At 38.0% G+C, this 13518-nt stretch overlaps 1 protein-coding gene and 1 long non-coding RNA gene across 8 annotated transcripts; both read right to left on the reverse strand.

The window, feature by feature from the left end:
• LOC18771998 (protein plastid transcriptionally active 16, chloroplastic) lies at positions 72–10310 on the reverse strand. Of its 7 annotated transcripts, none has more exons than XM_020566820.1 (15): positions 9965–10310; positions 9694–9783; positions 9459–9581; positions 8971–9138; positions 8789–8872; positions 8516–8652; positions 8138–8182; positions 7061–7786; positions 6630–6806; positions 6400–6528; positions 6050–6253; positions 5083–5958; positions 4867–4900; positions 4666–4720; positions 4204–4499 (listed from the first exon to the last, which is right to left on the reverse strand). In XM_020566820.1, the coding sequence occupies exons 1-12, from the start codon at positions 9983–9985 to the stop codon at positions 5307–5309; spliced, it is 2556 nt and encodes an 851-aa protein (XP_020422409.1). In that variant the 5' UTR covers positions 9986–10310; the 3' UTR covers positions 4204–4499; positions 4666–4720; positions 4867–4900; positions 5083–5306. The 7 variants fall into 7 exon arrangements, with proteins under 7 accessions (XP_020422410.1, XP_020422409.1, XP_020422405.1 ...); XM_020566816.1 differs by having other exon boundaries at positions 4666–4740; XM_020566819.1 differs by having other exon boundaries at positions 4799–4900.
• Positions 12157–13118, reverse strand: LOC109949487. The gene is made up of 2 exons (XR_002271944.1): positions 12889–13118; positions 12157–12599 (listed from the first exon to the last, which is right to left on the reverse strand). It is a non-coding gene; the product is annotated as an uncharacterized LOC109949487 (long non-coding RNA).

Genomic DNA, 13518 nt, shown 5'->3' on the forward strand with positions numbered 1-13518 from the left:
TTATTCTGCAATTAGTTTATTCATACTGTGTTTTTGCATGCATTAAGCAGGGGTTGATTTGAGTATTAACAAGAATATGAAAGAGATTAATTCCTTATTCGTTGAGAAAAGACTTAACCATTACAGATATTACTCGCTGGAACTCATATATAAAACCATCTTTCAAATTTCAATAACAACATAGACATATAAATACTACTAAACCCTGGTACATGGCCAGGTTTCGCCTCAGTCATCGTCGACATACACAGTTTCTTGCGTAAACAAGCCACCAAACACCTTCCTCACTTCCTTGTTCGCATCCGTTTGCTTGGCCTTAGGCTTTGGCTGCTCCTTCGGTTTCAAAGAAGCCAGTTTTGGAGTTGGAACTTGCTTGGCAACCGCTTTCTGCCGAGGTAAAGTCCGAGCCTTTGCCTGTCCTCGGACAGTGGCAATCTGCACTTTTGTTGTCTCTGTAGACTTTTGAACTGTGTCTGCAAGTTGTGAGCTAAACTTGTCCCAGGACAGCCCTGAGCCAATATCTTTTGCCTTGTTGAAGAGGCTGTCTATTGTGCCCCCTGCAGCCTCAGCCTTCACTTGAGCATCTTCAGCTAAAGTAGTTGCTCGAGCTTCTTGCTCAGTCAGCTTTTTTACCTCTTCTTCAAGTTTCTTCCTCGCTTCAGCTGCTTCGCGAGCTCTCTCAGCAGCTGTTATTGCCTCTTCCTCTGCTTTTGCCTTTGCAATTGATTCTGCATAAGCTTTCCTTCTTCCATCCTCAGGGATGGTACTAGAGGCAATAAAAACACACACAAAGTCAGACAATTTTCCATCAAAAGCAGATCATTCTTGCGCAACTTATGAATTTGATTTAGTTACCATCACAACTTGATGAAATTCACCATTAGTCTTCAAGAAACATGAGAAATATATAGAGACTAATGGAGAAAATAGCAAATTAACCGGATTGAAACTTAATGAAAACAGAACATTTGTGTAAATCAAATTGCATTGTACAATAAAGACTTGGATATTTCTCTTTGCATTAGATAACGGCAAAAACTTGTGCTCCATGGTACCTGAAAAGCTGATCCACAGGCTTGGAGGGTGCTGATGGATCAGTATATACTTCCACAACCTTTCCCAGCATCAGAAATAAATATTTAATCAATTAGATAAGTAACCAATTAATGTATATATACGACTTTGTACATACCCATAAAATATAATATAGAAAACCACAAAGAGTAATGTTCTTTGATCATATCTCTCGTAAGGCTGAAACCTGCTGAAATAGATGAATTTCAATTGAATTTCGTCTCTACGAGAGATGTAATCAACAATGTGATTCGAAAATGTGGTACAAAAGTACCGAACCAAATTTACTTTCAAGTAGACAAGGTACCTTATTTTCCGCCACAGAAGTGTTTAAGAAAACATCGGCCACCAGGTTTGCAATCTGAGCCTTGGCTACCTAGTGTGTGCAATGTTCAATATTATCAGGAAAGGTAATGTCAACACAAAAGAAAATAAAAAATCAAATGAAAGCATTTCACTATTATTGCATACATTACATTACTTTGTAGTCGTTTGCACCTCCGCTTCCTTCAGCTGAAACGACAACGTTGTAAGAGCTCTCAGGCGAAAAATCTTCAGTCAAACTTGTTTTTATAAACGTGTAGCTGACACCCGTTTCGATGACTTTTTGCAAAAATTCAGCTACAGTCAACGGCTGAGATCCCGAGAAGAGGTTGTTAAAGAATGAAGAGAGGCCATCTAGTACATTGTAAGTTGATACACCCGATGTGTTCCCGTCGTAGATTATTGCCACATGGCCAACGCCGGCCAGCTGGGCAGCTTGTATTACTTGTAAGGCGTCAAATGGGGTAACTTCGGCCGTTGGACCGTTCTCGGCGGGGCCGATTGTGACGACAACTTTGCTGGCGTTTCCGATGGCTTTGGCAATGGCCTCGGCATCTTGGAAGACGGATTCAACCGCGTTGAGGCGTTTTGATTCTTCGTTTGATATGATCTACGGTGTTGATGAAAGTTGGAGCAAAAATGTTAGGACCAATGCTATCAAATGCTCAGGGCATAGTTTATCCATTTTACATAACAATTTTTTGCAACAGAAATTCAACAAGGCGTCCGTCCTTTGTTAAATGATAGATTTTTGCATTGATAATGTTGATAATATGTGTTAATAATGATGTATCGATAACATGTCGATACATTTTGCTATTGACAAAATATTGACAACCAAATAAAAATTGATCAAAACGCAACTTCGTATGGTCATTTAAACCCTCTTTTAACTTCTTCGACAATAAGTATTTTACCACTAAAGTTATAAACAGAAGATAGCATATCTTTTGCTTGTCTATTAGTTCCATAGCCAAAGGGGCCATTCTAAAGTTTGGTAGGAAATTGTGTAGTTCACATTGTTCATTCGATTGGTTTGAGAAAGCTAACCTTGTATTTAGAAGCAACACGAGCCAATTCTTGGGCAGCACCAAGTTCAGGCACGCCAGCCCTCACACTGAAACCTTCACGCAAAAGAGTCTGTGCAATGCGAACCCCAGCCTGACCCGTTGCGCCAGCAACAAACACAGTTCTAGGGTCCTTGGTTCTGGGGTTCCCAAATGACAGGCCTAAAGAAGGCTGACTCACAACAGGGATCAAAGATTTCACATCCGGAATTTTGCCGAAATCAAACCGGAAAGAGCTGGAATTGGTGGAATCATCAGCTTGGCCTTCGTCCGAAGACGAACCATCGCCCCCGGACTTGCCAAACCGAAATGCGGATAAGGGGCCAGCCCTCTTGGCCAAGACAGAGAGCCTTGGGTTCTTGAGGGTGGTGGTTGCTCTTGAATTGGGTGTGGAGGTTAGAAGAAATGAATTGGAAGTGAGAGTCGCAGCCATTGACGCAAAGAGTGGCTCCTCTTCCCTCACAATTCAGTTTTTTTGCACACCCATGGCTAATTTCTTGTCTTGACTGGTCCCCAACGCACCACAAGCCTGTGGCAGCTGAATTGCATTTGGTCCGAAATATTATCTGGATGGGGAGTGTATGGGAGCGGGCAAATAAAATGATGCCACGCGGCATGCTCTATCTACTGAAGGAAAATTGGACACCAGGAAAGGATTTTATCCACTCAATGCTTGATGCCACCACAGAAATAATGCGATAGGCATGGGCCCACCGACATATAATATCGTCCAAATTATCTAATGTCCATGTCAATAATTGTGTCATTTTCATTGTAGTACCACGGGAAGTATGTTGATGTGTAATTGTAAAAGTTAAAACAACCTCAAACTCAAAAGTAAATAGCGAACTCAATATTCACCGGCAAGCCTCAAAGAGCACAACTATGGTCAAATCAAGAAAGTTAAACAAACATTCCAAGCTAACAAGAATAACCAAGCTATTACCATTACCATATTGGTAATAACTATTAACAAGACACAGATTCAAATTGGCAGCATTAGCGTTCAAATAGATAACTATTAACTAAATCAGATGGGGAACATGGAATGACCTGAAATGCCACATATTACAACCCATTGAATGAAAAGTTTTGCTAGGAAACATCCAAGGAAGACGAAGGCCGGTAAAGGCGGGGGTGGGAAATCTAAAGGGACACCAATCTAAACCCCACAAATATGGCAAGCAAGATAATACTAGTATACTATCAAGAATTAACATCAGTGTTGATTTCTCAATGCTCACCGAGATCTTAACTACGAAATAGATCAGTTCTCATACAAACCAAAATATGAAGATGATGCTTATTGTACTCCTATTTCTAACCCCACTTCTCCTTCGTTGAGCCAACCAAGGTACCAGCACCAATGTCAATAAGCCTCATTCCATACTTGTGCTTAAGTTAGACAACATATTAAGTATACTCATCCATGCTTCGCATTTCCAACATGCAAATGCTTTAAGCATACGCCACTACCATTTAGAGTAACAAATTATCAAGAACAGTAACACAAAACACCATCTACTAACTTTAAAGAGCTAATGATATAGCCTAAAAGATCCTTTTACAAATGGCGGTACCTCAAGATGTGCCATTTAGTTAGAAAATTAACATAAATCCATGCCAAGCTAGTTGCAGCAAATACTTCATAACCAACCATTAAAAGGGTTTTGAAAAAAAAAAACAGAAAGTAAAAACTGCATCCAAAGATTCATATTGAAATTGCAACATTCATCAGTACTGCCCGAGGACGGAAACGTATATTAGGGTCATAAATTATCCAATCAACAAACTTTTCCTATCAAAATTAAATGCTTCACCCCAGATGTGAAACACAGTTAGAAAAGAACATTAAGGTGAAGATTAACACCTCCGTTCTCATATAATATTAATCATTTCATATACATAAATGGTATACCATCTATATCAACCTTACAGTCGGTATCAACATGAGGACCAGACAAATCCAAGACCACAGCACCATGGAGAATTTTACAAAAATTAAGTCCCAGGAACAACTCTCAAGCTTCCATCCTTAAAATTTAAACAAAATCAAAGTAAGAAAGCAGCAACGATATACATGCTAAGAGAGGGGAGAGAGAGAGAGAGAGAGAGAGAGAGAGAGAGAGAGAGAGAGGATTCACCAAAAGACACTGAGTTGTTCCTCTAAAAGAGCCCGTAAAGGAATAGAAAACTTTACCTGAACCAATGGTCAAAATGTGGATCTCCGCATGATCTGCTCAAGTAGGTGACACCTAGTTGACATAAATTTCATCTACCAATTAACCAGAAAGCTAATTTTAGTAAATCCTCATGAATGAAACAGATAAGACCTTCAGGTTCTCTTTGTCGTAAGAAAGAAATAAGATCAGCCAATCATACAGACCAGGACAAAAACTACCTGAAATTGTAACCAACTTTGCACATCAAACAAGCTAGCAATGTCAAATAAAAACAAAAATTAAATTAAAAGTTGAAGAAGAAAAAAAAAAACTGACACCCAATTCAAGAATCAAAAAATCAGACAACAGATATAAAGGCAATCTCAGAGCTTCGCATCCATGTGATGATGATATCCCATAAAACAAGAAATCATATTCACAAAGACAATTATTACCAGAAAATCTAGCAGCAAGGTCTGCATAAAGTTGAACTCAAGAGAATAGCTCAGGAAATCCTCATTTATCCACTTAAGCTGCCAGCAGTAAACACAGACTACATTAAACAGTAAACAAAACATAGAAATACTCTCATTCAAATTCCTAGCAAATCTGAAATGTTACTGCTTAAAAGGATTGAAAAGATTAAATAACATCACAACGTCTGAACATAGTAACAAATTTAGTGATTGATGCCCTTCTTTGCTTTAAGTGATTCAAGAGCCTTCTTGCGTAACTCAATCTCAAGTTTCTTCTGAATAGCCTCTGCCTCTTCATTGTCACTTGAATGAAGCTCCCTCCTGCCTACATGTTCACCACCTGAAGCAGAAGCATCACTGTAATTCTTTCCCTTCAGCTTCTCTGCACGACGTTCTTCTTTTCTGCGGCGTCGCTCCTCACGTCTTCGGCGCTTCTTCTCCTTCCGCAATCTCTTTTCCTCTTTCCTCCTCCTTTTAGAACCCTTCTTGTCTTCTATTTCAGAATCATTACTGTAATCATCATCTGAAGTCACTGCTTGCCTCTCTGATCTCTTATTCTTTCTTTTTTCCTTATCCCCACCTCTGCATTTGTCACTTTCCTCAGAACCAGAATCAAAAGTGCCACTTTGATTAATATGATCAACCTTTTCAACTGAAGAGTGTACAGATCCAGGTTTGTGATGCCGCTCACTGTCCTTGGAATTCTTTGAATGAGAGCGGTTCTTATCATCAGTCCTTCTACCTTCATTAGGATATGATGCTTGTTGAGTCTCACCAGGCAGAGAGTCCTTTGACATGGTTGCTGCTTTTTGTTGCTCAGGAGTTCCAGGGGCACCCCTCCCAGAAGATTTCCCACTGTCAGGAATGTAATAATATCAGGCCTGAAAACTAAGTACATCCAAGTAATCATATATGCATTATAAGATGTGTCAGAGGCCATATTTACCTCCTCATCTCCTGCTCTTTGTTTCTGAATTCCATATTATCCAGACGACTCCGAGATTCAGTATATCTATGACCAGATGCTACTCTTTCAGGAGAGTAGTCTTCCTTGTTATGAACCTTAGCAGGAGAAACTATCGGCTTACTGATCACTGATGTATTTTTTGATCTTCTCTCTGTGGACTTAGGTCTATCATCACCATCCTCCCTACAACCAAAAATCTAGAATCACTCAGAAGAATTGGAAAAAATGAGAATTTCTAACGCTGTGATGATAATTGATAACAAAGAGTATCCAGAATATTCCAATAAACTTTCAATTTCAAACGTGACCTAGTATAGTTGATTTCTTACTCTTCGCTTATTTCTGGACTTCCACGACGAAGCTTTTGTTCTCTTGGTTTCCTTGGAGGACTTGAGCTAATATTACGAGTCATTTGCTCCCTTGGTCGTCGCACCGGACTCTCATAAGGACTAGAGGATCTTTGAAGGCAGCAAAAAAAAGTAAGCACCAAAAAATAACCAGATAATCAAAACTAACATCATAAGATCATATGAATCGGTTATGCAACCAAGATGAATACCTCCTTTCTTCACTAGCACTCCTTACACCTGGTGGAGATTCTGACAGTATGCGAGACTTCTCTGGTGATGGCGACAAATCTGGTGCTCTTTTACGAGAATCTTTCTCTTTCTTTGACTCCCTCTGCAGTGATCCGGGAGAGCTAGAGGACTGACGTGGCACAGGAGAAAATTGGGACCTGTAACATTTTGTAATTTATAAAATGATCAAAATTTGCCCAACATGACTTATAATATAAATAGGTTGCTAAGACCTAACTGAAAATGCAACAGAAGCCGCTACGAGGAGACCTTGTCATAAATTAATTTCATAAAATAACTACAACTACACACCACTTGCATAATGTCCTATAACCTGGCATGCAATGCAACAAACTAAAGCATATGCGACAGAAAAACAAACAGAATTGTAACAAAATCAAGGGGTAAAAACCTGGTTCTTTCTTGAGGAGATTGTGATGGAGATCTCTGATACTTTGTCCCCCTGATTGGTGAAGGGGAACCATTCTGAATAGGAGATGCAGAACTTCGGACATAAGGCGAAGGAGACCTATTCCGAGGAGTTGGTGATCTCCTACCACCACGAACCGGAGATCTCCTACGTGAAGTCAATGGAGATCTTCGATACCACCGTCGTGCAGGTGAGGGAGATCTGCGATGCACAGGTGAGCGGGATCTGCGACGTCTTACAGGAGAAGGTGACATGCGACGTCGCAAAGGAGAGGGTGACCTGCGACGCCGCACAGGTGAGGGTGATCTGCGACGTCGGACAGGTGAGGGTGATCTGCGACGTCGGACAGGTGAGGGTGATCTGCGACGTCGGATAGGTGAGGGTGATCTGCGACGTCGGACAGGTGAGGGTGATCTCCGACGTCTAATAGGTGGAGGCGTTCGACGACGACCAGGAGAAGGTGATCTATGCCGATAGGGAGAACGTAATCTACGCCGATAAGGAGAGGGTGATCTTTGTGGGGAATATGATCTAGATCTTCGCCTCGAATAAGGTGATCTTCCTCTCGGCGAGAGTGATCCCTCAGGTGAATGCCTCCGAAGAGTTGTAATAGGCCGTCTTGGTGGAGAGCGATAACCTCTTTCCGAAGAAATGGACCGTCTCCGTGCTTTTGGTGACTTGGAAACACTTTTTGACCGACGTCTTTCACTAGACAGTTATAATTACAGTGAGATCCAAAATTTCAGGAAATCCAATATCAAGTTATCAACGTTACATTAGAAATTCTTCATAAATGCAATATCTCAAAAAATTTAATCCTTAGTTAAATAAATCGAACCCGAAATAGGAAAACCTTAGAACCAAAACAGAATGAATGATATGTTCTTTTGTAATAACAAAACATTCTCGGCATAACTTTTGGTATTAGAATATGACCTGCTGATTGACCTAGGAGGCAGACCTTTGTTTAAAATGATGGAAATGAAAATTGATGTGCTCTATTGCAATCAAACAGTATATTTAAAATTAATGACAGAAAATGATGGTCAAGATAATTACCTAGGAGACAGAGATGAATTTCCTGAATTTGGAGATCTTGAAACCCTGCAGGCGATTGCGCAAATAATTTTCAGAACAATTTTATTTTTATTTTTCACAGGAAAATTAACGAAAGAAAAAAAAAAGTAAGGGAACTTTTGCATCTAATGGTGTACAGAATCAATCCTTATGGATAAAATATTCCATATATTGGAAGAGTAAGAACGCATAGCATGCTCAGATCAAATGGTTAATAAAATTGGAAGAACTGTAAAAAATGCTTGGATTTTTATATACGAATGGCATATCCTACACAAAATTTATATTCATGAATGTAAACATAGGTAGACTACAGATCTTACAACTCTACTAAAGGTAAAATGAATCCCAATCCCTTACTTGTTCCTTGCCTTCACACCATTGCGCTTTTCATTTCCTCTTTCATCCTCAGAACGATCATTTGAAGTCCTTGGTGACATATGTTTTGAGTTTGGCTCCAACGCAATATTGCTTGATTTCTTATCAACCCCTCCTTCCTACAGTAGTTTGAGGTAAAGGTATGAACCCAAATAATTGCAGAAGCTAGCTGAATGCATGAAAACATGAACGGAAGTTAAAACCAAACAACCCATCTCTAGAGAATGCAACTCCAGCATGAATGAATATTCTTACCATCTTCTTCAATATCTCTTGTTGATCCATCCTCTCCTTATCTTTCTTTCTCTGAATTTCATTTGCAAACCTGTCTGCCTCCTCCTGTAACAATCCATGCCAGAGCTTCGTTAATAAAGCTGTATCATCTCAACCAATTCAGAACACGATTTGACACTATCTATATACATATATATATTAACCTTCTTTGTCCGTGCTTCTTCTTGTTTGGCATCCAAGAACTGTTGAGGGACACCACTAGCATTGTTTTGTGCACTGATAAGAAGCGTCCAAAGCTCTTTCATAAACTTCACAGTGTTTTTCTCCATAAATCCAGTAAGCGAAATTTGAACTTCCTTCCCATTCACTACCTGCAAATTGTAGCACACATATGCAGTTCAAACAACATTACTATCAACCACAAATGCACAAAACCTAGGGCTCTCGTACCAACAAGTCTTAACAAAAAATCATCAAACTAGAGTAACACGCCTTAGCCATCAGTTGACGTCTGGGTGAATTTTGGCCATGTCAACATTTAATTTCATGGGAAGTCATACCGTTCACCACCATTATTAACAACATGAAAATGGCAAGTAAATAATGAAGCGAAAGTGAAATTGAACAGTATAACTAGCAGCTACTTTCACTCCATGAACTAAAGAACAAATCATATAGTGCATGACATTACCTTTCCTTCCAAAAGACCATAAATAAAGTTGATAAGAACTTCGTCTTCGAAACCGAGAAGGTCTGTTACCCGTTTAGCAATCCACGGGTGCATAACCTCCATATTCACCTTCGATATATCCACCTACAACACATAATACAGGCACATCCAATTTTTGCCAATTATAAAATATATATGTGATATAAAAATATCAATTAAATTAGAAGAAAAAAAAAACCAGGGAAAAGGGCCTAACCAAATGCTCCAATTCAGGTGCAAACTTCTGAGATTTCAACAGCTTAGCTTGCTTATTGGAAAACCTTGTGTCCTGATCAGCAGATGTACCCTGAATAAACATAATCACAGACACATATTGCAACTATCAATGTCTGCAAAGGAATTTATTCAGTAATTAAGAGTTTAAGAACGAGAAGATCTGAGTTACAAAAGATAGGCAATTGAGTTTAAATCCAACATATAAAAAACTAATTAACAACAAGAATTATCAAACTAATCAATTAACTCACCCTGAAGAACCCGCCCGACATCTTCTAGGGTTTGCGATGAAAGCTGAAGGGATTTTCGGCGGTAGAATAAGAAGGCTTATGTGTTGTGATGATTGAGGAGAGAGAAAGAGAGATATGGAAGCAGAGCCAGAGCGAAGCGGTGTACTTTCAGCTTACGCCATGTGTGTGGGCATTAGGGGAACTTATTCTCTCAAGTCGGGAAGGCTTTGAATTGAATTATGGTCTGCAGTTCAATGGTGGTCTTTTGAAGCAACAAACCCAAATTGTGTGACGATGATGATTTATCTGCCTGCTAACTCAAAGCCTGTGAATTTTCGGGGTGCCCTCTGTAGGCCTTTTTATTGGGCCAACGGCCCTTGCCCTAATTCAGAAAGCATTGTCATTACAATTTTACCCATCAGATTTTTTATTTTTATTTTTGGTTAAAGGTTTGTGTGTTATTTTGATACAAACTATATTCGGGGAGAGGGATTTTGATTTTTGGTTAGATGTTAGTGTGTTTAGTTGTTCTAGTTTCAATTTTGATGATTGTGTTCTTAATTTGGTCATAGTCTTTGTAATTGAAACCTCTTAATAATCTTGATCTTTTATTTTTAATTTGCGTTAATGTGGGCAATGCAGAGTATCTATATAATTTACTCATTTGACATGTTAATGCCTAATTAGATGAAAATGTTATGATTGTTAATATTAAAACACAATGATACATAGAAGCCAAATTTGGAATCGAAGTAAAGCACACAAGAACAACAAAAATCTTTAACCCTTCTTTTTACGAGGAAAATACTAACAAAGACCTTTGCCTATCCAACGGTGAATCTAATTCAATGAGTTTCATCTTTATACAATACTAGCCTCTCTGCACGCGCTTCTGCACCTGCGAGAGGTTTTTTTTAAAAAAAAATTAAATTTATTTTAGAATTAAAAAAGATAATGGATAGTTGGTTCCATAAAAATAGGATCCATTATCTGAATTTTTTTTTAATTTTAATTTTTTTAATATGAAAAATTATGAATTTACCATATTATCCTCATTTAATTAATAATTTTAATTCTTAATGTTTGCATTAACCAAGGGCATTTTCTGGTATTTTGAATGTTTCACCATTCTCTGCCTTTTGCTTTATATATATAGATAGATGAGCACGCCTGCAATAAGTCTTTTATTTTTATTATTTTTTTATAAAAAAACACAAGTAAAGGAGAAAGGTAAGGAGAAATTATTTGATCCAACTACCGAACTACATTAGTCGTCTGTACGCCTCACAACAAAACCGGGGCCTCCTCTATTGGGCTCCCACCCTACTCATGTAATCTCACCTAAGTGGGAAACCAATATAGGGATGGCATGTTTGGTTGTGAGAGTGGGACAAACAACTTACGTGGTCCAACTGCCGAACCAAAGAATTTATCATCAAGTGAGAATTGCTTTAATTTAAACTTTGGTGTTCAACAAAGGACCTAGTAGTATAGTAGTTTTTAGCAATTACTCTATTAGGAAAGGTGTTGGGTTCGAGTTCTAGCATTCGTGTAGTATTGTTTGAATTTAGCATATTATCGCTCCTTTCAATAGGAAATGTTTTTTTTTAAAACTTTGTTGTTCAAAGTGGGTGTAAATGCTTATTACCAGTAAAACAACAAAGGTCTTTGGTTTCGATTAGTTAGCATATCCAAATAGTATATGGGAAATTTATACAATGTGAATGTGCATTGAATTACAAACATTTGTATAGTCATTGGACTAACTATTTTACATTTTCCCAATAGATTTTATGTTTATCATGAACCGCTGAATTTGTTCATATTTAATGTGAATTTACCTTTTGTACACTACCAAAAAGAAAGGCAAGTATTGGTTAATTAAGGTAAACATTTGGTATCCTCTATAATCTCTTTTTATTCAGAGATGTCTCCTATTAAAAACTCTATGCTTTAATACACTAGCTCTTTTTGTCTAAACACAGTCTCATTCTTCAAAATGAATGGTGCTTCACACCTAGGGGTGGACACAGTCTGGTTTGGTCCGATTTTACTCTTAAACCACAGCTGAACCAATTAAACTTTTACGGTCCGGTGTAGTTCGATTTGAGCTAAAATCAAAATGAAAACCAAACCAAACCATTCATATCCGATTTGATGCGGTTTGGTTCGACCGGTTTAGGCATAAAAGAAAACATGCTTACAATAACACAAAACCTGTTAACATCTGTATTCTATTAAATAATCCTAAAACTGAACTTGCTCCTAACAAACATAAACATTTTCATCAAAGTTCATCCAAACTTCTAGCAACAAACTTCAACATACAATCCCATATTTTCATACAAACACAAACAAATTTCAATACCCAATTGATTAATACAATGGGAAATTACATACCAACTAATCAACTACAACATTCATTCTGATTTTATCAAATTAATGCAAAGAACAAAAAGCCAAACAAACACATTAGTTCTTATTCTTCTACAAGGCATTTCTAAGAGAGCCATTAACCATATACTCTGTCACTGTTGACACATAACCTCCCGGCCCATCAAGTACAACACCATAGAAGCTACCACATTGAAGTGGTGCAAATCAGCAAGTTTAATGGCCTCGTTCCAGAAATCATCTCTCTGATTGAACACAAAATCTACAACATAGGGACCATGCAAGTGAGGTATTAATAATAAAAAAATTAATAGCTTTTGGAAACTAGTGCAATGAAAAGACAAATCATTTATTCTTCCATAACCCAATTCTCTCAGCTCTTCCCACATATTGATAGACCCAATCCCATATTTTCATAAATACAAATAATTGATTAATACAAATCAAATTAGAAATTTCAAAACCCAATTGATTAATTGACATCTTACAAAGCAGAGTAAGACAACAAAACAAAAACAAAAACTGGGTATGATTCAAGAATTGAAACAAACCTTAGTTCTAAGAGGGTGGGATTGAAGTGGTATGAGCTATTTTCTCCAAGCAACACTGAGTATCTCAGACATGGTTTTGCAGATGCGAATAAAGAGGAAGATACAAGAGGCACAACGGGTTTTCGAATAAGGAAGAGAGAGGCTTCACTTGGGGTTTCTCTTTTCAGATGAGGTTTGAGTTTTAGTTGTAGAGAAGAGAGAGGCCTCGAATGTGAGTGTAGTGGAGGGTTTTCTTGGTTTTGTTTTGTTTTGGGGTCCAATTACGTGTGAAAAGGGTACATAATATGCCATTCTACTAACCAATTGTTGTTTGACACATGTACATTAAATAAAATTAATATTAAATAGAGTTATATAGGTTCGGTTTGGTTTAGGACAGTTTCAAAACGCTCAAACCACAGGTGAACCAATCCAACCCGGTTTAGATCGGTTTTTCAAACTGTTGACTTTTTTTATAGTCAAAACCAAACCAAATCAAACTAATATAATCGGTTCGACTGGTGTAATCGGATCGACCGGATTGATGCCCACCTACATTCACACCATTGCACTCCATCTCCATGGATATATATATATATATATATGTATATATTTGGGTGGTAGTGTGCACAATTTTATCCTATTAATTGT

This window comes from Prunus persica, chromosome G6 (genome assembly GCF_000346465.2).
Source record: "Prunus persica cultivar Lovell chromosome G6, Prunus_persica_NCBIv2, whole genome shotgun sequence".
In the NCBI taxonomy this organism is placed as follows: Eukaryota; Viridiplantae; Streptophyta; class Magnoliopsida; order Rosales; family Rosaceae; genus Prunus; species Prunus persica.

Coding starts and splice junctions, on each gene's coding strand:
- LOC18771998 (XM_020566817.1), bottom strand. CDS start 9,985: ATGTCGGGCGGGTTCTTCAGG. Junction 9,784..9,964: donor TGTCGGGCGGGTTCTTCAGG/GTGAGTTAATTG, acceptor ATGTTTATTCAG/GGTACATCTGCTGATCAGGA. Junction 8,873..8,970: donor AAGAAGCACGGACAAAGAAG/GTTAATATATAT, acceptor GGATTGTTACAG/GAGGAGGCAGACAGGTTTGC.